Source organism: Eublepharis macularius, chromosome 12 (assembly GCF_028583425.1).
Source record: "Eublepharis macularius isolate TG4126 chromosome 12, MPM_Emac_v1.0, whole genome shotgun sequence".
NCBI classification, from domain to species: Eukaryota; Metazoa; Chordata; class Lepidosauria; order Squamata; family Eublepharidae; genus Eublepharis; species Eublepharis macularius.
Window position 1 is genome coordinate 51,435,673 of NC_072801.1, and position 27,685 is coordinate 51,463,357.

The following is a 27,685-nucleotide window of genomic DNA, read 5'->3' on the forward strand; positions in this document are numbered from 1 at the left end:
AGGAGATGAGACTATTGGCAAATGGCCTTTATCTCATCATATAAAAAGCTGTCACTATGGCAAAAGTTGACTTACCTGTTGCATTTAAGTTCTGCCTCCTCACCTCCATGGAATTAAATGAAGTGTTCAGGCAGGCCCCCATCAGACAATGAGCAGATGTAAACCTCATTACTTCAGCAAGGCTGACACATTATGTGACTTCACACCCTATCCTGGTCAACTTGTTTTCTGGACAAAAAGAAGCGTTTGGCTTCTGACCTTTTGCACCTGTGTCACTTAACACACAATTAGGGGGATTCAAATAGCAAAGAGTTTGAAGTTGTTGGGGTCCCTGATAACCAGATGAAACCAAGGGTGTTCACACCCAAGTATTTTCAATACTTTGAAATATGGCCCCAACCCTACACCCCACAAATAGGTTCCTAGACCTTGCAATAGTTGATTGGCCAGGTCTGTTGTTTTCAAAGAGGTCTTTTCACTAGGAACAAGTTCCATATGATTGCCAGCTATTTTGTTCATTTTTCCCATTTCCTTTTTTTAATTCTATCCCTCCCCTATCCTGCATGTCTTTTGCCAATACAGGTCCCATAGGCTTTTTTGGTGGAGAAAGATCTCCTCTTTTAATCTTCAGCAGCATAAAAGCCCATTTGATTCAACCCATTATTACATTTCTGTATTACATTACATTATTACATTTTGCAAACAACCCATTATTACATTATTACATTTCATTATTACATTATTACATTGATTCAACCCATTATTACATTATTACATATTATTATATTATTACATTATTACATTTCTATACATTTACCTAATGGTATCATGTATTCCTACGGAAAAGACCTATTTGGAATTTAAAAATTGCAAGCAAAGAGGTAGCCAATCACAACTACAAAGAAGTTTATCCGAGAATGTCTTCTCCTGAAAGCAATTTACTGGAATATTCCAAATGTGCGTTTGGAGACGAGTCATGTGGCCATGCTGCAAACAAAATGCCTCTACTTAGACTTCTCCACTTAAAAATGTTCAGAAGGGATTTTTTTCATGGCTTGAGAAAGCTTCAGCTAACAGGGTCCAATCTTTTTGAATCAGCCCTAGATATTTTTAAAAAAGTCATGTTAATCGGGACTTTTTTTCTTCCACAGATGAAGCCGACAACAAACACAACACCTGTAAACTGCACAGATATCTCAGAATTCATCATGTTGGGTTTTGGAAGGCTTCATGATTTACAGTTCCTTCTCTTCCTGGTGTTTCTGGTGATCTACATAATGACTATTGCTGGAAACCTCACCATTGTTTTCCTGGTTGTGTCCAATCAACATCTCCACACTCCCATGTACTTCTTCTTGGGAAACTTGTCTTGTATGGAGACTTTCTACAGCTCAACCATCCTTCCCAGGATGCTGTCTAGTTTACTGACTGGGGACAGGGCCATTTCTGTTAAAGGTTGTGTGGTTCAGTTATATTTCTTTGGGTTTTTGGTGTGTACTGAATGTTACCTGTTAGCTGTGATGTCTTACGATCGCTACCTAGCAATTTGCCAACCACTGCATTATGGAGCCCTAATGAATGACAAGCTCTGCCTCAAGCTCGCAGCTGGTTCTTGGCTAAGTGCACTGTTACCAATTAGTATGATAATAATTGTGATGTCCTCTTTACATTTCTGTGGACCAGTTGATATAGACCATTTCTTTTGTGATTTCCCTGCATTCATAAAGCTTGCTTCTGGAGACACACAGTTGGTTCAGCTTTTAGCTTTCATACTGTCAGCCATAGATACTCTCCCCCCATTTGTTTTAACCCTGACATCTTATTTTCATATTATTGCTACCATCCTGAGAATCCCATCAACCACTGGAAGGAAGAAAGCATTTTCTACTTGCTCCTCACACCTCACTGTGGTTACCATTTTCTATGGTACCTTAATGTCTGTATACATCTTACCAAAAAGTGAAAGTTGGGAAGGCATGCACAAAATATTCTCTCTCTTTTATACTGTCCTGACTCCCATGGTCAATCCTCTTATCTACAGTCTGAGAAACAAAGAGGTAAAAGAAAATCTGAAAAGAGTGATCAATAAATTGCTAACTTTTAAGAAATTCTGAGAAGCCAAATTAAGGAAGAGATGCTTACAATCAGTATATTGATGTATACAAGATTAATCACATAGCTCCTTACTTACTATGTTTCTTCAAAGAAAAAAGAGATTCTAAGAAATAATTCCCCTTGGATTGGATTCAAACAGCTTTTCCATTAGTGAAAAGGGATGAGGGCAGGCGTAGCATACTGGACAGAGTGTCAGACTAGTTTCTGAGTCAACTGCATTTGAATCCCCCACTCAGCCATGAAAGCTCATTGAATAATCTTGAGCCTGTCACAATCTTTCAGCCTAACCTACCCTCACAAGATTGTTGTGAGGATCGGGTGTAGGGAAGAACAATATGAAAAGCAAATTTGGATCCATGATCATGGAGAAAAGTGGGATATAAAAATAGTTATAATTTGCCCTGTTGTGATCCTGAAAAAAAGTTGTACCAGCAATCATGGGAGTGTAGTGGCATTTGTGGAAGACCTTTGTAATCAGAGGAGTTAGTGGTTTACCACTGTTTCTAACCTTGTGCCTAACCTACCATGTGAGCCAGGCCTGGAGATGTTTTCTCTCTCATAATATTTGTTATAGCACATGGAACTATGGTGATGGGTTAAATTTATACACCTGACATAGGAATGCAAGGAAGCTAGGATACTCCCTATCTTGGACATTTGCCACATTTTAGTGCTCATCAGGTAGTCTTGGAAGTACTCCTCTTCAAGGCCACTAAGGGCCAAGCTACAAGTGACGAATGACACTTGAACGGCAAGTGGATTGAGTGGAGGGCAAGTGAACAGGGAGAAATACACTTGCCATTCAAGTGTCATTTGTCACTTGTAGCTTGGCTCTTAGAAGTAAACATGTACACACTCTGGTGAATCAAGTATTCTAAAATCTATATAAGCCCCATAGGGCCATCCCAACAGTGGAATATCAGCCCAGACTGCTGCTGCAGTGCAGTGCTTCGCCTTTCACAAGGGGGAGACCCATCCTCTGCCACTCTCCAGGCATGCCAACCAGCAGAATGGACACAAGGATAAATTATTCTCCTGCATTGACTCATCTGTGAATATATGATTTCCTTTCTGTAGACTTTTCTAGAGTACTTAAATAAATCTACTTCCTTTCCTTCCCAAAGGGCATTGTTACCATATCCTGCTCACGGCACCAATTGTGTTACCAAGATGCAATTGTTCCTTGTGATATGGAGAACAACAAAACACTTCTGGGAAGAGCAAGATTCAGGTCCAGCAGCACTGTGAAGACCAACTAGATTTCATGAGTATGAGCTTTCAAGAGTCAAAGCTCCCTTTGTCAGTCCCAAACCTTGCTCTTCTACTACAATATGGCTACTCACCTGAAACTAACTTTTGGAATTTAGAAATTTTTTAAAAACTCAGGTATTAAAAATAGGAACATTTATTTTTATGAAGAAGAAACAACCGCACCAATGTTAAGCAAGATTAATCTCTTGTGTAGTCCAAACTTCAGTGAATGATAATACCCCACACCCTTGGATGGAAATAAAGATGTACAAAAGTAACAATAGAATCTACCAGTTAGGTTCTGATCCATTACATTATTTTATTCCTGGTTTAGCTGTCATGTAAACACAGCATTTTATGAACTTGCAGGCTTTGGCCTTCGACCCCTCCTCCATCCTCATTATATTGCAAGAGGTGGTTTCCATCCAACTTTTCTGCTAGAGAAAATCGATATAGGAGTTCTTTCGAATCACCAATAAAGATATTCTGGAGTACATTGGATCTTCAGGTATGAAAGTCACATGTAACAGGGGCTTTAATAAGGAGGAATATTGGGCAAAATTGAGGAAAATATCCTGCAGGGTCCAACCTATTATTTTTCATTCTCTTTTCTTCAGCATGCTTGTCCCTTTTCCCATTTCTTCGCTGTCTTCTCATCTGTATGGTCCCTGTAGACAGAAAGATCAGTACATTTTCAGTGTATTGATATCAGGATCACCCTCATCACCATTTCCAATATTTCATGAAAAAGAAATACAACTGGTGTATTGGTTGATTTAGAAGAATGCATGTGTTCTGGATACAAGGATTGCTTTGATCTTTTTTTTTCCTTTTGGGGAAATGCCTATGTTTATGGAATGAAGCATAACATGTCAAACTTATTATTGAAACATACTTGGTTTTCCCTGAGAAGAAATTTCAGCTTTGTACGTCCCCATACACATACACAGCATTGGATCCAGGACAAAATATTTGCTTGTGCTAGAGAACTTGCACATGTGGAAACCAAAGTGGTTACTTGGGGGGTGGGGGGATTTCTTTTTCTGAAAATTTCTTCTTTAAGTACAGCAATGGGTTCCTCTTATTCACTTTTCTGCTTTCAAAAGAGGAATTCTCTTTGATTTCTCATTAATATATTTTGGAGGGGTGTTTTTGCTTCTGTATATACCACGTGATGGTATTCTGTCAGGGCTTGCCGCGGCCACCACTGGGTGGGGTTCTGGGCGGTCTGCTCCTGACGTCAAAGGGGGGCCAGAGATTCTGCGGGACCCTGCTCTGTGGATGGAGGGGCGGTATACATCACCCATACTCCCTCTCACTCCACTCGCTGGCCCGCTCAACCTGTGCCACTCACTCCCCTTGGTCTCTGCCATCTCCTCCTCCTTCATCCACTCTCCTCCTTGTCTTTGCTCTTGCTTGGCTCTGCTCCAACTCCACTCCATTACTCCTACTCAAAACCCACCCCACCCTGTGGGCGTGCTTCCCTTTTATCCCTTCAGCCTAGCCAGGCTCTGCCTGCTAACCACGCCCTCCTGCTGCCTTCCACCCAGGGACCTAGCTGGCCTAGGCAGCTGCACCTGGGCTTGTTTGGCTGGAAGCACTGAGCTGGTCCACCTGTGCCTCATTGGCTGGCTGTCCAGCCTCCTTGGCTGATCTGATGGCTGAAGGCAGGCACAGCTGAGCCTCCCTGGCCGGCTGTCCATCTCCTCCCACAGAATGCCTCAGGCAGCTCTACCTGAAGCTGCTTAGCTCCTAGCATCCCCTGTGCTAGGTTAATGCTTTCCAGCAGGGCTGCAGGCTGGGGCGTGGCTCTGAGCTGCTGAGGCAGCTTCTCCTCCCTGGCTGGTAAGGCTTCAGCTTGGCCCCCTGCTGGATCCCTGGACTCCCACTGGAGGGTGGGGCTGGCTGGTCTCCACCTGGGTGATGTCCTTGTTGTCGTTGGGGCTGGTTGTGCCTGGCTTGGCGGCCTCTTTGGACCTCCCTCGGGGTGACTGCTCCCCTCCCTGAGCCTCCTGCCAGGTAAGGGGTCTGCCAGGGCCTCTGGGAGCCAAGTGCTCCTGTGGGAGGGTGGGACCCATGGCCCCCAGGCTAAGTCCAGCTGCGCCAGACAAGCTCTTTCAGCCTTAACTACCTCACAGGGTTGTTGTGGGGATAAAAACAGAGATAGTGTGATGTAGTGGTTAGGATACTGATCTGGGTAAATGCCCACCTCTGCCACAAATGCTTCCAGGGTGACTTTGGGCCAGTCACATACTTTTAGATTAACCAACCTTACGAAATTGTTATAAGGATAAATTTGAGGGCAAGAGATTCATATAAGTTGGGGGGAGGCAGGCAGCAGTGAGTAAGAGAGTAGAAAATATCCTATCATTTACATAACTGGGACAGGGGTTAAGATCTTCCCTGCACCATCAGAGAGACTGTGGTGTGGTTAAAATATAGAAATCCTTTGAGATCTAATCAAATTTTCCTCTTCAAAAAGAGGAATTGATTGGACTTCCGGTTTGGGATTCATGGAGGTCTAACGCAGCTCCATTTGCGGAGCTGACCGGACTGCCGTTTTAACCGGCCGGAGGGGTGAAAATAACCCGCGGCCGACTGCTCTCAGGCGGGGAGCAGGCAAAGAACGCTCAAGACCCTAGGGTGAGCTAGATCTCGGACGAGGGGGGGCTCTACTCAAGGAGTCTCCCCCCCGATCCTTGAGGTCCCACCTTGCGACGGGTCGGCTATAATCTCTGCGGCATTTTTGGGGCCAATTCGGCTGGCATAAGACCTACATACCCAAGCTTCGATCGGGGAGGGAAGTCGAGAGGAGAATTTAAGATCGAAACAGCGATTACAACCCGAGAAAGTTGAAGAGAAGGTAAAGATCGCTATCTCTTGAAACGGGACAGATTGATAAAAACAGAGAGGAAAGAAAGTAGATTTTTAAACTGCAACAGACTAGTGAAAAGGAGGTGAAGACTCGGCAGGAGTTGTATTTTAAAAGAGACTAAATTTAAAGAAGTTATTGCAAGAATCGGACTATTGTTTTGAATACCTGTGGTTTTGGAGCTGTGGGAAAAAGACACCATCGCGAGACCTGCTGTGGGAAGACGGGAGACAGGAAGTGCGTAACAACAATAGAGTGGCTGGAGGGAAGCGGCCCTTGCCGACGGACAGGAAGTAGGGAATCGCCATTTTTGAAAGGGGAAGGGTCGCGGCTTCAGCGGAAGAGGAAGTAGGCCATCTTGGATTACAATAACATAGAGAAACCATAGAGAAAAGACGCCCGACATTTTGGATACAAAAAAATTAATTTTGGCAAAGATTGGGACATTTGAAAAAAAAGGAAAACGTTTAAATATACGCCACGGAGCTAAGGAAGAGAGCAGATTCGTGGGAGCGAGCTAAAGCAAGCCCCACGATGTCGAAAAAAGAGTGGCAATCGGCAATAGAAAATTTGGACAAAAAACTTATAGACATGATGAAAGAACTTAAGGACACGAAATTGGAGCTTATTAAAGAGGTCAAAGAAGTTACACAGACAGTAAAGTCGGAACTGTCAGAAGTGAAAAAAGGCGTGGAAACGATTAGTAGTGAATTACAAGGAACGCAGCAGAGAGTTAAAACAGTAGAAGACGCGATGGAGAATTTAATAGACACGCAACAAACAGAGATGAGACTGGTGAAGGGGAGGATGTCAGTTGCAGAAACTAAACACATGGAGAAGCAGCTTCGTTTTCGTGGTCTGCCAGAGGTGGAAGGGAAGTCAGCGCAAGAACAGATGACTGAGGTGTTGGCTGATTACCTGGGGAAGGAGGAGGAGGAAATTGTGGCTATCCTAGATGTGGCGTACCGTGTGAACTCGAGAATTGCAACCCAGAGGAAACTGCCAAGGGATGTGATTGTGCAGTTTACAACTAGAAACATGAAAGAGAGGATTGTGACAAAACAATTTCAAGATCCATTGGAGATTGATGGCAAGACGATTATCATAATGAAGGAACTGCCCAGATCAGTGTTACTGGACAGGAAAAAATATAGAGTGCTAATTCAGACTTTGAAGGACATGAATATTAGATACAAATGGGAGTTACCGGAAGGAGTGTCCTTTGAGTTTGGAGGGGCAAAAAAACGCATCAGATCTGAGCGGGAGATGGAGAGATTTATCAAGGACAATGAAAAAGACTTACCAACAAAACCATGAATATGGAGTGTAAAGTATTATCTTGGAATGTAAATGGACTAAACTCACCGAATAAGAGGAAAAATATTTTTCATTGGCTACTAAAACAAAAATGTGATATTGTTTGTTTGCAGGAGACCCATATTAGAAAACAGGATGTAAAATATTTAAAATCTGGAAAATTGGGCAAAGAATTTGTAGCGGCCTCAAACACGAAAAAAAGAGGAGTGGTGTTGTACATAAAAGAGGAGCTGCAGCCAAAATTTGTTATGAGAGATGTTGAAGCTAGATTTGTAGCAGTGGAATGTAATTGGAATTTAAAGAGAGTGTTGGTAGTCGGACTTTATGCACCTAACGGTGCAAAGGAAAGCTTCTTTGAGGATTTAAGGAAGCATTTAGACGATCTTGTATATGACCAGATAATTCTTGCTGGAGACTTCAATGGAGTGACAGATTTGGAACTAGACAAAAAGACTACAACAGCACAAAAGAAAAGAGGACTATTGCCAAAGCTTTTTTTTGAGTTGATTCAACAAGAGACTCTCGAAGACGTATGGAGGAGAGAATATCCTAAAACCAAACAGTTTACTTTTTATTCTGCAAGGCATCTTACATTATCAAGAATTGATATGATCTGGGCCTCAAAGGACTTAGCGTTATGGACTAAGGAGGTAGAAATAATGCCGATGGTAGGCTCAGATCACAATCCAATTATGTGGAAATTTGGAAAAAGGAGAAAAAGGAAAGCCTGGAGAATAAATGAGGACTTGTTACAGGAAAGTGAGAATATGGAAATATTGAGAAGAGAGACAAAGTTTTTTATACAATATAACGTGAATAAAGAAGTACCAACCAGTAAAGTTTGGGACGCGTACAAGGCGGTTGTAAGGGGCATACTAATGGACTTAAATGGCAGAGCAAGGAAAAAGAAAGAGGAGAAAAGACAAGAGATTGAGGAGAAAATAAAGGCCAAAGAAGCACAGTTAAAAAAGAGACCAGGGAAAAAGAAAATACATCAGGAAATCAAAATTCTTCAAGAACAGTTAACAGCAATGAGTAATAAAGAATTGGAGTGGAACCTTAAAAGACTGAATCAAAAAGCTTTTGAGGGTGCTAATAAACCTGGGAAATATTTGGCATGGCAATTGAAGAAGAAAAGGGAAAAGAAAATAACAAATAAAATCTGTGAAGAAAATAAAACGTACCTGGAGCAGACTACCATTAGTAGAGCCTTTTATAAATTCTATGCTAAGCTGTATAATAAAAAAGAAGTAACCAAAGAATCAATAGCATCATATTTGGAGAAAACCAAACTTCCAGAGATCTCGGAAGCTTGGAGAAATAAGTTGAACAGTGAAGTAACTGATGAGGAAATAAGTAAGGCAATACAATCCGCAAATCTAGGAAAGGCGCCAGGGCCAGATGGACTTACGGCTAAATTTTATAAGACAATGGCCAACGAACTGGCACCATTCCTAAAAGAGGTGATGAACGGAGTTTTCAGGGATCAAAGAATTCCAGACACTTGGAGCGAAGCGAATATATCATTGATCCCAAAAGAGGGCCAAGATCTGACTAACGTGAAAAATTACAGGCCTATATCATTACTTAACAATGATTATAAAATTTTTGCGAAGATATTGGCGGAGAGACTGAAGGGGTGGCTCTCGGAAGTCATAGAGGAAGAACAAGCAGGCTTTTTGCCGGACAGACAAATAAGAGACAATTTAAGGACAGTGATCAATGCTATTGAATACTATGACAAGCGTTGTGATAAAGAGGTTGGTTTCTTCTTTGTAGACGCTGAAAAAGCGTTTGACAATTTAAACTGGGATTTTTTGTTTGCCACTATGGAAAAGCTACAACTGGGAGAAAGATTCATCAGAGCAATTAAAGAAATTTATAGAGACCAGACTGCAGCAATTGTAGTGAACGATGAACTGACCAAGAAATTGACGATTAGTAAAGGAACAAGACAAGGTTGCCCGTTATCTCCATTGTTGTTCATTTTAGTATTGGAGATTCTGATGATACAAATACGACAAGATGAGGAAATACGAGGAATAAAAATAAAGGACTATTCATACAAGGTTAGAGCATTTGCAGATGACATAATGTTAATTGTAGAAGATCCATTGGAGAACATGCCAAAAGTGATAGATAAGATCAAGGAGTTTGGTGACTTGGCAGGTTTCTTCATTAACAAAAAGAAGTCAAAGATATTATGCAAAAACATGACTAAGCAGAAACAACAATTGTTAATGGAAATAACGGACTGTGAAGTAACTAGTAAGGTGAAATATTTGGGAGTTGAGCTGACTGCAAAAAATATAGACTTGTTCAAGAACAATTATGAAAAATTATGGACTCAGATAGAGAGAGACTTGATCAAATGGAATAGACTGAATTTGTCATGGTTGGGCAGGATTGCAGCAGTTAAGATGAATGTGTTACCAAGAGTAATGTTTTTGCTACAGACAATACCAATCATCAGAGACTCTAAACAATTTGAAAAATGGCAGAGGAAAATATCAGATTTTGTTTGGGCAGGCAAGAAGCCTCGAGTGAAAGTAAAAGTTCTACAAGATGCAAAGGAAAGAGGCGGAATGCAACTGCCCAACCTGAGACTTTATCATGATGCAATCTGCCTAGTTTGGTTAAAAGAGTGGATGACATTAAAGAATAAGAAACTATTAGCCCTAGAGGGATATAAAAATTTTTTTGGATGGCACGCATACCTATGGCATGACAAAGTAAAGGTCAACTCGATGTTCCTGCATCATTTTGTAAGGAGAAGTTTATATACAATCTGGAAGAAGTACAGAATTTACCTACAAGAAGGAACCCCCTGGTGGGTGGTTCCATACGAGGTGATAGATCCGAGAGCTGTTGATAATGAACAACAATGTTTAACGTACAAAGAAATAACCAAAACTGAAGCATCTAAACTTAGAATAAAGACGCAAGAGGAACTATCACCTAACTATGATTGGTTCCAGTACAGACAGATTAGAGACTTATACAATTCGGACTCTGCAAAAGGGGGCATACGAACAGAGAACTCGGAACTAGAGCAGACCCTTCTTAAAGAAGACAAGAAAAGAATATCCAAGGTATACCAAGTACTGTTGAAATGGTATACCGAGGATGAGATAGTTAAAACACAAATGGTGGAATGGGCTATAAACTTTAATAAAGAAATAACAATGGAGGCATGGGAATACTTGTGGAAAACTACAATGAAGACAACGACATGTATTAATATTAAAGAGAACATTTTCAAAATGATTTATCGTTGGTACATGACACCAAAGAAGATTGCGCTAGGGAACTTGAACACTTCTAATAAATGCTGGAAATGTAGGAAGCATGAGGGCTCCCTCTATCATATGTGGTGGTCGTGTGAGGTAGCTAGGCAGTTCTGGGGGGAAATAATAAGAGAAATGAGTGAAATTTTACAGTTTCAAATAAATAAGAACCCAGAACTCCTGCTGCTAAACTTGGGAATGGAGGGAATTCCAGCCCATCATAGGACGTTGATATTTTATATGACTGCAGCAGCTAGACTTTTGTATGCGCAGAAATGGAAAGTGCAAGAAGTGCCAACTATTGAAGATTGGATCTACAAATTGCTGTATATGGCTGAAATGGATAAGATGACAAGAAAACTGAGAGATCTGGACTCAGGGCAGTTTAACACAGACTGGGAGAAGCTGAAACAATATCTGGAGAAGAAGTGGGAGGTGGGAGGAAAACTGTGGCAGTTTGAGAACTACTGAAGTACAATAAAAGTATAAAAGAGAGGGGTGACTTTACCGGGGGAGGAAGAGAAATGTGAATTTATAAGCAGTTAGATTAATTAATTGATTGAGATATATATAGATATGTAAAGGTTAATTGATAGAATATTGATAGAGAATAATTAACGGTTTAAACATGAGGATTGAGTAATTAACAATATTTTTTTTTTACTTGATAAGACTTATATGCACCAAACTGAATGTATAGAAGAGTTAAAACGACTGACTATGTGATGAGTTATATAGAAATACTATAAAAAGAAGAAATGATTAATATATAGAGAACAAATCAAATTGTTTGATTTAAATGTGGGAAATTTTTATGGTTTATGATATATAGAAATATTCAAAACTGGAAAATGGGATAAATTGTTTATCTAAAGAAGTATAGTTTGGATGTATAATAAGTAAAAGAGTTAAAGATGTACTGCTTAATATAATGGAGAATATATATTTGTTTTAGACAGAGGAAGTTAATAGAAGTAAGGGAAAAGGGACAGAGGGTGGGAAAGCTGTTGGAAGTCAACAAAAGGGGGGGAAAGGGAGGGGGTTAGAAACGAAAAATTAGGGGAAAATTGAATGTAATGTAATGTAAAAATATTAATGTTCTAACCCAATAAAAATTTTTTATAAAAAAAAAAAAAAGAGGAATTGATTCAAAACTAATTCAAATTCCTAAAAATAGGAATGTAAACAGATTGCTGATTTCAGGGAGAAATTCAACGTTCCTCTTAACAACCTTAGAAAGAAAAAGAAAATGAAAAAGATCATCATGACTGCTTGTATTTAGCCAAAATTCTTGTATCTCCATTTCTGTTTCTTCTCGTGCAAGACGCTGTGCAACTGATTTCTAGGTACTACAACATATATGGAGGAAATCACTCAGGTTTGCATAAGATCTTCTGCAAGCAGAACTACACTAAGTCCAATTATGCGTCCTCTTGCACATTACTGGATCCAAGCCACAATTAGGATCCTAATTCCCTAAGAACAAATTATAATGAATAACTTATTGTAGAATTTAGTTTCTTGAAGAAGTTGTTTACCAGTGACTGATATTTTTTCCTGTTCCTACTAAAGCAGCAGTTCTGTCAGGAAGATCTTCTTAAGTTATTAAGAATGTTACTTATTTCCTTACGGACAAAAAGTTAGAAGTTAATTAACACTGCCAGATCTCATGGGAAAATGTCTTTTTGAAGACAATTACTATTAGTCTATAAATTAGATTCTTACTCTAACTTTGAAAAAAAAATAAACTGTTAAAAATAACCAAAAATATGAATTAAAAACACCATTTTTTAAAACATGAGCGAAAAAGCAGATTTCTGAGCATACGTTCAGCAACTGGATGGAAGGTTGTGCAGTTTCTATGGGGGGTGGTCCCTGTTAGCTAGGTTGTATTGACACCATCTCACATATCCTTTCCTATTGTCCCTTTTATGTAGAAATTTGTAGCACATATCTAAATTTAATTCTGGAAAATAGGACGGGACTTTCTCACCCCACTAAGATCAACTTCATTCTGAACGACTCCTCTCCAGAGAAGGTGGCTATATTTCTGCAATGCGCTATTAAGCTGTGCTCTGATAAGATATTCTGATGACATATTTATTTAATTGTAACCCTAACACCGTCTATATGTCTTGCTTCACTTCATATATTCTTATGCCAATAAAAAAGGACTGATTGATTGATTGATTGATTTGATTGGGGATGGTACAGGTGGCTTACCCAGAGAGGCTGGCACTTCAGCAATCACATGAGTAATGTTTTGTTTGCCCAGGCCCTTGCAGGAGACAGTGTGGCCCTGGAGTATAATGAGGCCTTTTGAAACAGGGGCCGTTTCCACACGGCTCCCCGCTGCTCGTAACAACCTGGAAGATCGTGCAAAAAACGCGAAAGATCGCGTTTTCTCGCGTGAGATTTGCATGGCATCACGTGATGCTGCACAAATCTTGCGTGAGAAAACGCGATCTTCCGCTTTTTTTGCGCGATCTTCCGGGCTGTTATGAGCAGCGGGGAGCTGAGTGGAAACGGCCAGGGTCTCTCAGAACCCTAGGGCCAAGTGGGACCTCATCAGCCACAAGTTGTGGTTATGGCTGGTGGGGCCTCTCATCAGGAACAAGACCGATGCCCCTAGAAGTGGGAAATGGTCAGGGTGAGCAGGTGAAGGGACTTTGCTGGGAGTGCAATCAAGTCAAATGTCAGCGTCCTTGATGCAGATTTGACCATGTTTGCCATTAGGGGTGTGCACCCAAAAAAATTAGTAAATCTGAATTTTTTTCTAGCGAATCTGAGGAAAAAAAACCCAGATCCCCTGAATTCCAAATTGATTCTCTCATTCAGTTCAGGTACTTCTGAAAAATTTGACCCTTTTTTACTATGTGAAAATCACTCAGGGAGATATCTGATTAACTGGAGGGGTCATTTTTCAACCAAACATTCCCAAATTTGGAGGGAATCTACTCCATATTGTCCTCTAAAGATCCCCCTAGTTTCATGAAGATTTTGAACCAGGAGGACAATTTTATTGATCCCCAAATAAGGTACCCCACTCATGCTCCATGATTCTCTATGGGGAAAAATATCTGTGAGCTTTCCGGGAGACGAGTGGCATTTTTCATGAAAAATACTCCAAATTTTCATGGACCTACTCCTGACTGTCCTCTAATGACCCTCCCATCAAGTTTTAGGAAGCTTGGAATCTAGGGGGGGGGCAATTCTATGAGCTCCTGACAGGGCACCCCTAGCCATTGCATTGTTTCCTTGCACGGGGTCATCGACTGGCAAGTAGTTCAGCCAACGCTGGGAGATCTGTGCCCTATGCAACACCAATGTTCCATGAGCTGTAAATCAAGAAAGCTGTTGCCTTTCTCAGCTCCATTGAAGTTGTCTGGTGTCTGTCGCCCTGCCCTCACCTCTTCTCCCCCATCAGGACAGGCCTGAAATAATCTTCCTGTCAACTTAATTTGTGATTCTGAAGAATAATCTGTGACAGATATGGGATCTCTGGAATATGTTATATGTACTATAGCTCTTCATATGTAAGGCAAGAAAATTTGGGGTTTGTCTAGTTTAAAACAAAACAGAGACTGCATCTGCCTTACCCCTGGACTTTGTAGCATTTTCCCCCAACCAGGGTCTGACCTTGGAAATTAAAGATGGAAAAAATGGTAAAAGAACAGTGAGTGATCAGGGCTTATCTTCCCTAGAGAAGTAATCCTAAACAAGTCTGCTTAAAAGTTAGTCCAATTTTATTATGTGGAGCTTACTTCCAGGAAAGTGTTCCTAGGATTGTGCTGTTTGTTTTCTTGATGTTCTGTAAGTAAACATTTGTTTGGATATCAAAGCAAGAAGTCTACATGGTAGTCAGTCCCGCATAATCAGTATTATGTACTAACACGTTAAAATGGCATTCGATCATTGATTCTTGTACTGATTATTTCCACTGCATTCCCAGCTATAATGTTACCATAGTATGTCTAAAAACATTTAAGAAAGACCATAACAATTGATATTAGGGTCACTTTCATCACCAATTGATATTAGGGTCACTTTCATCACCATTTCCAATATTTCATGAAATGGAAATAAGAGTGGTCTGTTGGTTGATTTGGAAGAATGTATGAATTCTGGATACAGGGATTGCTTGGATTTTTTTTTTCCTTTCTGGGAAATACCTAGCTTTATGAAATGAATCTGAAAAGATCAAATGTATTATTGAAACTTACCTGGTTATCCTTGAGAAGGAATTTCAACTTTTTTACCCTCCCCCTCATACACATACACATGGTTGAATCCAGCACAAAATATATGCTGGTGCTAGAGAACTTGCACATGTGGAAACCAGGGTGGTTACTGAGGGGAGGTGGGTGGGATGGATGGGATGTCTTTTTCTGAAAATTTCTTTTTTAAGTACATGAATTGGTTGCACTTACTTTTCTGCTTTAAAAAGAGGAATTTTCTTTGATTTCTCATTAATATATTTTGGAGGGTGTTTTTTGCAATGGGATAGTGTAATTCCTTTATACACCACATGATGGCACTCTATGTGCCTTCCAGGCCTTTCAGCCTTACCTACCTCACAGGGTTGTTGTGTGGATAAAAGAGACAGTGTGAGGTAGTGTTTGCGTTATCAAACTGGGTCAACTCCCACTTCTGCCACGGAAGCTTCCTGAGTGACCTTGGACTATTCACTTACTTTCAGATTAACCAACCTTACAAGGTTGTTGCAAGGATACATTTGAGGGGAATTGATTGATATAAGTGGTTGGGGGGAGGGGGGAGGCAGCAATAAGAAGAAGGGTAGAAAATATCCCATCATTTACATAAACGGAACAGGGCTTAACATCTTCCCTGAGCCATAACAGACACCGTGATGTAGTGGTTAGAATACATTACTTCTTTGAGATCTAATCGAATGTTCCTCTTCACAAATAAAGAGCAATTGATCCAAACTGACTCATTTTTTTAAAAAGAGGAACAGAAATGGATTGCCGATTTCAGAGATAAATTTGGCAAAGAGGAATTAAAAGAATTCATCTTAGCAACCTTAGGGGAGGAAAGATCATGAAAAAGATGATAACTGCTTGTGTTGAGCTACAGTTCTTTTGTCTCCACTTTTATTTCTGTTAGGGCAAGATACTGAGCAACTGATTTCTAGGTACTATAACATATGCAGAGAAAATCACTCTGTTTTGCATAAGGTCTTGTGAAGGGGAACTACTCTAAGTCCTTTTATGTGTCCTCTTGTACATTATGGGTTCCAAGCCACAATTAGGAGCCTTCTGCCCAAGTTTAGATACATGGGGGCAAGGACCCCTGTTCTGTAACTAACTATTGACTCAATGAATGGCTCCATCCTTCCATAGAATCCCCCTGCTATGCCTTACTATTCTGTGCTTTCTTTCCTTCTACACTTTTTTTCAGAGTCCCCTGGCCAATCATGGCAGAGATTAGCCAGGGGAAAAAGAAGACATGGGTCACAGTCAAGTGAGGCAAAGGTAGGGAGAGAGGGTAACTGGCTTTCCTAAAGCACACCTTCCACTTACGTATAGATGTAGACAACTCTATGCTTTAAAACAAATCAGTAGAAATGGGGCTGAGTGACAAAATGCCCCTGCTCCCTTTCTTTATGCATGAGCCAGTAAAGAAATTAATCATTTACAGTCTGCAGATTATACTTCTTAACATTTATTCTTTGTAGCACAGAGATGCAAAGACAACAAAATACTTGCAGATAACCATACATATTCCATCTGCCACCAAAGTCCAAAGATGACACTATACTCAACTTTTAACTGGTGGAGACCACATTCTTTTCAAAAGGAACTAATTCACGCAACGATATTTCACTAATCTGACAAGAACTTTTAATTGTCTGCATGGATTTGCCAAAGTTATAGCTTCATTTAAACTTGAAAGCTTTGGAAAATTTGATTATAGAGATATGTAATTACTACTGAGATACAGCTACACAGCTAAGATGCTGAAAAAAGGGAAATAGAACATCCAAAAGGGGAGATATGATATGCATGAGCCAGTAAAGAAATTAATCATTTACAGAATCATTACACAGAATAGTTTTGAACATCATTCATATCTTGTTTGCAGAGCATTTACCTGACTACTCTGAATTGACAAGTATGGTGAGCCCGATGGAAAATTGTCTGAATTCATGTTAGAATTAGAATGTTCTCACTGCAGGAACTTCAAGATGGAATTTTAGGTAAAAGGTACATTGTCTATATTTGGGCATGGCGCAAGAATGCTGCCAAATAAATATCCCCCACTCAGCTGTTAACCCAGGCCCTGCCATTCTTACAAGTCAGAAAGGATGTTGATGAGTCTGAGCAAGAAAATTGAACAAGGGGTTTATGAGGTGACTACTTCTTGATATTATGAAGTAGATGTCTTCCCATAATATGCTATGCATCTCCTTTTTTAACAAACAGAAGTCGATTCAGTGCTCCCAACACTTCTTGATTTCTTAGTGTATAAATTAAAGGATTGAACATAGGTGTCAGGACTCCATAAAATGCAGATATTATTTTATCCATGTCACTGGTGTTCTTACTCTGAGGAAGGAGGTATGTGAATATACAGGTGCCATAATACATGGACACCACAGCAAGATGGGATCCACATGTGGAAAAAGCCTTCATCCTGCCTCCTTCTGAATGCATTCTCAGGATTGCCATAAGAATACGCAAATAAGAAAACAGGATAAAGCCAAGTGGAAAAACCAATGTGAAAAAGCTGGTGAAGGTGATGCTTATTTGGCTCATAGAGGTGTCTGTACAAATGAGCTTAAATACAGCTTTAAATTCACATGACAAATGGTCAACTTCATTATTTCCACAGAATCTAGCTGGCTTAGCAAGACAGGGCACAACTGTAACCATAAATCCAGTAGTCCATGTCACAGTAGCCAACATGATACAAACTGTCCTGTTCATGATGAGCATGTAGCGCAGTGGATTGGAGATGGCAACGTAACGGTCATAAGCCATGACAGCCAGAAGTAAACATTCAGTTGCTCCAAAAAAAAGACCAGCATAGATCTGGGCGTAGCACAGAAGAAGAGACATAACAGGCCTGTCCACTAAGCAGTTGGCTATAGATTGTGGGATCCCTGAAGTTGTCATGCAGAGATCCAGAATTGACAAATTACAAAGAAAAAAATACATGGGATTGTGGAGCCGTGGATCGGCTATGACTACCAAGACAATGAGTCCATTTCCAACAACAGTTATTGAGTAAGCAACAGTTAAGAACACCAGTAAAGCCATCCTTGATTTCGGTCGACCAGACCAGCCAATGAGGATAAATTCAGTTACTTCGGTCTCATTCTCTCCTACTTCCTGCATCAAGACTGATCTGGATAGGAAAACAAAATCAGACTAATCTGAATCATTGCGAAATAACTCAGAGTATACGTAAATCATTTTCAAAAATCCCCAGCACCAATATTATTATATCTTAGGAGAAGACCAAATTCCATATATGTCTTCAGCCATGGGGGTCACCATTTGGCATTTAGGGAAGTTGCATAAAAATATAAACCAATTATATGAACAAGATTTTAGTGATAGGCAGAAACAAATCTGGAAGTCCTATATGTAGAACAGGAAAGAAGTAAAATAAATTGCAACATTGGAGAGAATACCAAGTACATAATCTTTCAAGACGTATATAAAAGTGCTGTCATTTTGGGACTTCATCATTCTACAAAAAAGAGTATGGAGTCAGTTCAAAGACTAACAGATATATTATAGCTTAAGCTGACATATGCTAGAGTTGACTTCTGCCACAATTTGCAGTGCAATCCTAAGCAGAGTTACATCCTTCAAAGTCCAAGCTTTAGGAAGGTGCAACTCTGTTTAGTGTTGTACTTTTAAGTCTGCTAGTGTGACTCTTTAACATGCCTCAGGCAGCTATCCCAATGAAATCAGTATATTAATTTATATACACTGACTCTATTAGTGTTTCCTCAAGAAAAAGATTTTAATGGAAATCCTTATTCTCCTAAAGATCTTGATGCAATAGGCCGAATTTAGCAGATTTCCACTTATTAATATAGGCATTCTGCTACCAGATGAAAGCTCAGGAAAAAGTCTACAACAGTCTGGAAACATGACTGTCTTACATAAACTCTCAGTAAAATCACTGTTAATTTCATTTACAATACAATCCTATGCACAGTTAATCCAGTCTAAAGTAACCAGTTTCCGTGGGTTTACAATGAAATAACCCTTCGTTTGATTGCGCTATTTGTCAACAGAAAAAAATTAAATTGTTGAAAATAACCAAAAAAATTAATTAAAAAGATCTATAATAAGTTTAATGAGAAATGATTTTAAAAGCTAAACTCGTGTGCTGACTCTCTATTGATCCAAGATCCATTGCACCTCTGAAGAAAAGCTATTTTTTAACCTTTTTCTCCAACACCAAGTGCAGAAAACAAGTGGTATTACATTGAAAGTTGAGCTAAAGGAAATCACCATCACTCGTCCTCCCCGTCAGTCACATAATGCCCCTCATACTTTAAAGTATGCAGCTGGTCTCGAGTTTTCAGCATGGCACATTTCTTCTTCCCAACATAGGAGGCCCCTCTGCTTAAGCAGCACTTTTGGGGTCTTGAAGAAAAAAGCTTGCTCTGTGGACTCAGGGACCAAGCAAACTAAGCGGATAAATGCCTGAAAGTACTATTTGGTGTGTATGTATAAAATGCTGGGCCAGGAACACTAGCTATAAACTGAGGCTCTATCAATCGAGCTTCACTCACGAATGATGGTCAGAAGAAGAATTCACATGAATATCATTTAGTGAGAGGAGCTGCAGGCAAGTATAATTAATAATACACTCAAATGTGGACCTAAGTGCACATGATGCCAATCTGCAGAGAATGGCTTTCAACTGACTTAATATTCAACTACACGCATTAGGAATAGTCATTAGACTGTGAATCCAAATGCCATTCTTTTTGAAAGCCACAAAAACATGTAGAGAAAACATTTACATCTCTATTTTGACATCTGATTTAGACCTTTGGTTCCTGATCCAGTAAGTGTTATACGCGAGGATTCCACTGTGTGGGAATATCCTTTAGCTGTATCATTCCTGCTTTTTCCCCTCTTCTCCATCTCTAGGATCCTACTTGGTTGAACATTACTAACTTTCTACATGCTTAGTTCTTTTAAACCTAAATGCTGTGCTAAAGAATTTTGGTGGTATAATACAGATAGTGAATCAATGCGTCTGGTTTTGTAGAGCAAAGTCTTCAGAAATGTTTCATGTGTTGTGACAGAACTAAAGCCAAAAAAAGAAAGTTACAGGGAAAATAAAGCTTTGTGTAGAGGGCACAAGGGAAAAAAATCAAACCAAATATGAAAAATTTGGGTTTGTTTCATTGTCGATCTGTCTGTCTATCTAGAACATTTTTCCCCACTTGTCCCACTGCTGAAATTGAATTATGAGGAAAATGTATGAGAAAAATTAGTAAATAATAGCATTACTTGCCTTTTTTAGAAGCCTTTTGAAATCAGAAGAATTCATTCCAGATTGAAGAGGTTCTTGGTTATTGTTGATTCTCTATAGTAATACTTGAGCTCTGCTTTGAAGAATTTCTATGATATACTACACATACTGTATGCTGCTTTTGGAAAGTACCATCATTGAGGTTGCTGTATGCAAAAAGGCAATTAAAGAATAGCTGTTTTTTTAAAACTAAATTTTGAGACCAGATCCTGGATGTTGAAAAAAAATGTTGTTTACAAAACGTTAATAAATTCTATATTTTTATGACTGCATTAATGCAAGAGGTCTTTTGACTATATTACCAAGCTGTATCTATCTGGCTGTTGGGTTGTGGGAGGGGGGGAACCATTCAGATCTTTGCTATAGTTAAATTGAAACACAATTTCTAAAATGTGATTAAATTTGTAAATTTGTGAAGGAAGAACCACAGATTAAAAGTTCTTCTGCTTAAAACAAAAGACAATTTAGCACGCTTTTGGCACAATGCAGCACAGAGCATTTATGGAACATTTACATCTTCTACTCAAAAACTGTTTAACAGTGGAAATATATCCAAAGAATAAGAAATCTATCCAGTTGTTGCTGATAGAACTGATAGAACTCTGAGAGTAACCTCAGCATAAATGAATGAAGAAGCACCTACTTCCTCTTCAGAGGGAGGTTTTAGTCTAAGAACCTATGGAATAGATTTGAAAACAAAATATTTTCTGCTTCTCTATTCCCTTTGGTTATACTCCCCAAAGTCCTGTTACATATCAAACTTGGTCCTCCTGACATCAAAAAAAATATTTTTTTTACATATAGTTTCTAGCCTGAGAACTTTTCTATGAAGTTCTTTCAAAGCTGTTTTATGCATTTTTTGTGCTCTTGGTTGGGCTTTGAATGCTAGTTTGGGCTTCTTAGTGCAGGGATTCTAATTGTTATGATTTAGGGTTTATATTTTAATTGTGTTTTACTTTGTAAGCCATCTACAGCAGGTTGTCTGGAGAGATGGCATAGAAATTTTATAAATAAATAAAAATAAGAAATTAATGAGAAACAGTAGTTATAATGGTCTCTTAAATTTTATTAATAAATATGCAAAGTATGGAAATTCACAAATCTACTAAAAATAACCCTCATAATGTGTCAAAGTAATTCAGTCATTCCAGCCAAAGTTCATTCTTTTTTATTCATATTTTTTTTTGCATAGTTCTGCATCAGTATTCGAGGAAATAGTAGCATTGTGGATCAGGTTTTTTGTTAAAAGTGAAGTTCATGCAGGGGCGGTGCTGGAGTTTCTGGCACCTGAGGCTGGGGGCAGCTTCAGGGCTTTTGCCGCGTGCGCACCTGGACTGCATGATGATGTCACTGCGTGTGATGTCATCATGCAGCATGACGCTGCGAGCTGGCCACATTGGGGCAGGCTTGCACTGATTCGTATTATTTTATAAATAAAAACCCTATTGGTTGAACATCTGCTAGCTTACTAAAAGAGTAAGACAGGCAATCCTAGACAGGCAATCCTTGTATACAGAGGTGTGAGAGCTTGCAGTTACCCATCTCTCACTGCATCTCCTTGCATGTTAATTCCCCTAAGTCATACGGAGACCACCAAATAGGGTGACAGATTAATGGTGGAGCCACATGGGCAACACCCTGTACCCTTAAGTCTCATGAGTGACATGTCTTAAGAATGCAAATATAAGGAAAAAATCCACTAGAGAAACTCTCAGGAACATGTTGTCAGATTCTGACTGTGTTTTGTGTGTTTTCAGACCAAAGAGACTCCATTTTAATCTTGTCAGTATTGTAAGTGCTTCTGTTGCAGGTGGCAAGCAGTTCACTGGAACTTCACAGAGAGAAGAAGAATGTTATGTCTACAACTTTTCCAGCCTTGGAAAGCTTTCACTTTCTCACCCTCGGGCCGTTTGTTTTGAGAACTGTGGGGGAGGATGGGGCCTACAGAGGGCTGCTATTCTGTACCTTTGCTTTTGCCTGTCATTCGTAACAATACTTCTGTATCAGCCAAGATCCTAGCATCTTGGATTGTGGACTATAATGGTTGTTTATCTTCAGTAAATCTTTTGAAACCAATGGACTCATGTCTCATTGCAAGAGGTAGTCTGGATTACAACTTTTAGCAAGCCACAGTCTGATATTTTGTTACGAATCACATCTGTTCCAATGCCTAAGCTGGGGGAGACGGATACCAAGGCCATGTCCAACACGGACCCTTTGTTTGATCCTTATGCCTCCAACTCGGAAGGACTGGAACCTACAAATCAACCCGTTCTGGGGGAAACGGTGTTAAGCTGTACAACAGTGTATACCCTCGTGCCTGAAGGAGCAGGAGCTCGACCAAGGGCGGTGGCGGAACCCCTGATATTGCTACCTACGCCAAGGCAGTGGGGTTCGAGGCCGAGAGAGACGAGGGAAAGGAGAGCAAGTACGGTGTTTTCCAGATCGCAAATGGATGGGAAAAGCAAAAGGAATCCTGGCAGGCATATTGGAGGAGGGAGAAATTACCGGGACCACCGGAATGGGAGAGGTTTGACCGTGGCCCCAAGCTGCCGCTTCCTGTGCGGAATATATAGAGACTACACAATTTCCAACCGAACAGCCCCGGGATTCACCAGAGGAGGATGTGGATACCTCCGTTCCAAGACATGTACAAAGATTGGAAGAAAGAATCAGTAGCATGGAAGAGAGTTTAGCACATGCGGTTCATTTGTTGTCAGTGCTGGTCGTAAAAGGGTCAGGAGAAGAGCCCCCCGCAAGAAAAGCACACCAGAGTTTCGATCAGTCGAGGGGTGGCAGCTCTCCAAAGAATTTTACCCAGAATGCATCCAGCACCAGACCCGATTCCCCTTTAGGAAGAGCAACCGGTCTTGCCAGCTGATGATCATCAAGGACCAGTGATACCACCACCTGAACAACCCCAAGATCTCCAAGACGAGGGGCCAGAAGGGCCCCCTCCAGAAGGCCCACTGGGAGATGAAGGAGGAGGAGGTCCGCCAGATCAACCTCCTCTCCAGCCGCAGGAACTGCCAATCCTCCCAGGAGAACAACATCCGCAGCCAGAGGAGCTTCCTCCAGGACTCCCGCCGCCTCTTCGACCTCTGCAACCACAAGAACAGCCGCCTCTTCAACCTCTTCCATGAGGTCCAGCACCAGGGCAGGTACCGCAAGGCCCTCCTCCACTTCCACGGGGTCCTCCGGCCCCGAGACTGCAAGGACCACCACCAAGGCCACAGGGTCCTCCGCCTCTGAGACCACAGAGGCCCCCGCAACCAAGACCCCAACAACTTCCAATGCAACCCATCCCACGCAGACCTGATCCACAGCTGAGACAGGGGCCAGCGCCTTTACCGTACTACCCACTTTCATCACCAGTCGCCAGACCTCAAGAGTTACCGATGGGATGGGTAAAGCTAGAAACTACGTTCGATGGGGACCCTGTGAAGCTGGGGTTTTTTCTTGTACAAGCACTACAATTCTTCAATCGTTGGGGACACTTGTTTGAGGACGAAGCTAGTCAAATTGAACACCTGGGGTCCAGGCTTCAAGGAAAGGCAGCGGAATGGTATGTAGTGTTGTATGAATTCGGGGCTCCAGAATTAGATTCCTTACAAGGATTAGTAGCCGCACTCCGAGCCCAATATGAGGATCCCTTAGAGGAGAGCAGAGCCCGAACGGAATTACAAACCATTAGACAAGGCAGCATGTCAGCCAGAGACTATGTTACTAAATTCCGACAACTAGCCGCCAAATGTCCAAGATGTGAGGAATCTACCAAAATAATTTTGTTTAAACAAGGCATGAATCCCAAATTGCTGGATCAAGCCCTTATGCAAGATAATCCCCACACACTCTTGGGTTGGATTCAATTGGCATGTGAAGTAGAAAACTGCATGCAGGAAGTACGGTTCGTAGAGCAACAGCAAGCAACAGGGCACCGGAGAACTTCAATAATTGTGAGAGGGGAAAGGGGAGCAGGATATGCAGCCAGAGGAGCGAGAGATGCTAGATGGCAACAAGGACTGTGCTTGCATTGTGGCCAAAGCGGTCACTTTGCCGCACAATGTCCACTCAGGCCTGTGCAATGAACTCCGTTCCAATCTTGGCGTCCAGCCTCTACCACCCTTCCCCCGCCGTACCGCCCAACGCCAGCTCCATGAACTGCGAGAGGGTGAGGTTCTTCCCGGAGAAACCCTCCCGAAAAAGGATTAGAGCTTGAAGAAATCATGGAACTTGATTCAACTGCTCTAATCGGAGAAGAAGGACCAGAGAGCCCCAATTCAGGAAACGAAATGGATCTGTCGTAAACGGACCCAAACGGCAGATCAAAAAGCAGTCCGTTCCCATAGTGGAAAGACCTCGAGGGTCCATATTATTCATGCCTGTCACATTAGTCAACCCTGAAAGAAAGACTCATATTCGTGTACAAGCTCTAATTGATTCTGGATGCTCCAGAGACATTATTGCACCCGCTCTAGTAAATGGACTAGTACTCCCAAGGAAAGAACTAGAAACTCCGGTTATTTTTGAACAAATGGATGGTACTAACATGAACCCAGTTACCACTGAAACAATACCTGTAATCACTGGAATGGGACAACATTGGGAGATGAGATCATTTGTGATTAGCTCTACAGCTAAATACCCCTTGATTTGGGGGAGCAGGTGGTTGTGGGACATCGATTGGCCAGCTGGAAGCATTATTTTTAAACACGATAACTGCAAAAATCATCGTTGGAACCAAAATTGGGGTAACAATCCTATCCGCATGGAACAAGCACTTCTAACCCATGAAGAAATCAATCAAATACCTAAAGAATATCGAGCTTATCTGCAAGCCTTCACTGAAGAAGAGGCTAACACTTTACCTCCCCATCGGAGGACAGATTGTGCAGTTGAAATCATCCCCGGAGCTAACTTGCCCAAAGGCAGGTTATATCCAATGAGCCCTATAGAAAGAGAGGAGCTCCGCAAATTTATTGACACTAATCTAGAAAGAGGATTTATCCAGCCAGCAAATAGTCCTCATGCCGCTCCAGTGCTGTTTGTTAAGAAAAAGGATGGAGGATTAAGACTATGCACTGACTTCAGAGGACTTAATGCAGTCTCCTCCACAAATGCCTATCCCATACCTCTCATCAGAGATCTTCTCAACGTCGTAGCCCAAGGTAAGATCTTTACGAAATTGGACTTGAAAGATGCTTACTTCCATGTTCGTATAAGGGAAGGGGATGAATGGAAAACCGCGTTCAATACACCCTTGGGACAGTATGAATATTTAGTCATGCCTTTTGGCCTGGCCGGGGCACCTTCAGTTTTCATGTCCATGATCAATGAAGTATTGCATGAATTTTTATATAAAGGAGTAGTCATTTACTTGGATGATGTATTAATTTATTCAGAAACAGAGGAAGAACATGTACATTTAGTTCAACAAGTATTAACTACTCTAATGTGCAACAAGTTGCCCATCAAATTGTCTAAATGTGAATTTCACAAAACTGAACTCAGTTATTTAGGCTACTGCATTTCAAAAGATGGGCTAAAAATGGATCCAGGCAAAGTTAAAGCAGTTCAAGAATGGCAAACCCCTACAAATCGTAAAGAACTGCAATCATTTCTGGGGTTTGCAAATTTTTACAGAGAATTTGTACAAAACTTTGCCCAAATATCTCTTCCCCTTACAGAACTTCTAAAAACAAAAAACAAAGGGGAACTAGCCAAAAAGCCAACCGCTAAATTAATATGGACACCACAATGCCAAGAGGCTTTTGATCTCTTAAAGCAGCAATTCATATCTGAACCAGTGCTGCAACACCCCGATGAAAATCGCCCATTCATAGTACAGGTAGACGCCAGCGATGCGGCAATTGGGAGCATTCTTCTCCAACGGGGAGAGGACAATAGTCTTAAAACTTGTGCTTATCTATCTCGAAAATTTTCTGAATCAGAAAGAAATTGGAATGTCTGGGAAAAGGAAGCTTTTGCAGTTAAAGCAGCTCTCTCCTCTTGGAGGCATTGGCTAGAAGGAGCCCGCCATCCTTTCGAAGTTTGGACAGATCACAAAAACTTAGAAGCTTTGCGTAGCCCCCGGAGGCTAAATGCCAAAAAATTACGATGGGCGGAATACTTTTCAAAATTCAATTTCACCCTCAAATTCTTGCCCGGTAAGACAAATTTCCTTGCAGACGCACTATCGCGCATGCCCCAACTCAGAAGCAGGAGGGAGGAGACAGTAGACACTGTATTTTCGCCTACGCAACTAGGAGGTGTGGTTACAACATGCAGTCGTGCAACGCAACCTCCTCAGTCAGACCAGGGGTGGAGACAAAAACTGAAAAGCGAAGTGGAAAAGGAGGGGGAAAATATACTCAAAAGAAAACTAAATCGATCTGTACAAGGGGAGTGGATTTGGGGCGATCAATTCTACGTACCAGCTAGTTTAAGAACAGAAGTGTTGCAGCGTTGTCATGATGCCCTGACTGCAGGCCATTACGGATATTTAAAAACTCTCCATTTAGTACAAAGACAATTTTGGTGGCCGGGCTTGCGCAAAGATGTCTCCCAATATGTAGCCTCCTGCCCTATTTGCCTCAGTGCCATGACAAGGAAGGGCAAGCCCCCCAGACTTTTACAACCCCTTGAAACCCCATGCCGACCGTGGGAAATCATTTCTATGGACTTCACAGATCTACCCCCCTCCAGAAACCACACTTGTATATTGGTCATAGTGGATTTATTTTCAAAGCAGGCCCACTTCATTCCTTGTACCACTATACCATCAGCAAAAAAATTAGCGGACATTTTTCTGAAACATATTGTAAAACTACATTCTTTTCCATCAAAGGTGATATCCGACCGCGGCGGACAATTTGTTGCCAACTTCTGGTGGAAGCTTCTCCAACTTATGGGCATGGAACAAGGCTTAAGCTCCGTCCACCATCCACAAACCGTCGGACAATCGGAAAAAACCAATCAACTATTAGAACAATTCCTCTGATGCTACATAAATTTTCAACAAGATAATTGGATCGATTTGTTGCCCTTAGCAGAATTTTCCTACAATAACAGTATGCATGTTCTACTGGAGAAACACCATTCAAAGTAGTTTATGGCTGATTCGGTTTCGTTTTCTCGGCCATGTCGGACGCTTCTCTCCGCAGGTCCGGGAGGAAGCGCCTGAGCAGCCTGACCGGGTGGCTGATCTGCGAAGATTAGCCCCCAGAACTCCCAGTGAGGGAGGTTGGGTCCGGAACGCGGCGGGAAGAGCCCCCTGAAATCGATGTGGGGGTAAATTGCCTCTAAAGAGTCA

The 27,685-nt window shown here is 41.1% G+C and overlaps 2 protein-coding genes across 2 annotated transcripts; one reads left to right on the top strand and one right to left on the bottom strand.

Moving 5' to 3' along the window:
* The first annotated feature begins 1,151 nt into the window (after window positions 1-1,151).
* LOC129339261 (olfactory receptor 11A1-like) lies at window positions 1,152-2,114 on the top strand. The gene has a single exon (XM_054993853.1). It carries the CDS (start codon window positions 1,152-1,154, stop codon window positions 2,112-2,114), a length of 963 nt encoding a protein of 320 aa, XP_054849828.1.
* A 15,147-nt stretch (window positions 2,115-17,261) lies between these two features.
* On the bottom strand, window positions 17,262-18,203 carry LOC129339262 (olfactory receptor 13H1-like). The gene has a single exon (XM_054993854.1). It carries the CDS (start codon window positions 18,201-18,203, stop codon window positions 17,262-17,264), a length of 942 nt encoding a protein of 313 aa, XP_054849829.1.
* Between the last annotated feature and the right edge of the window lie 9,482 nt (window positions 18,204-27,685).

Bases quoted from the DNA above. Each gene is read 5' to 3' on its own strand.
- LOC129339261 (XM_054993853.1), top strand. From the start codon at position 1,152: ATGAAGCCGACAACAAACACAACACCTGTAAACTGCACAGATATCTCA.
- LOC129339262 (XM_054993854.1), bottom strand. From the start codon at position 18,203: ATGCAGGAAGTAGGAGAGAATGAGACCGAAGTAACTGAATTTATCCTC.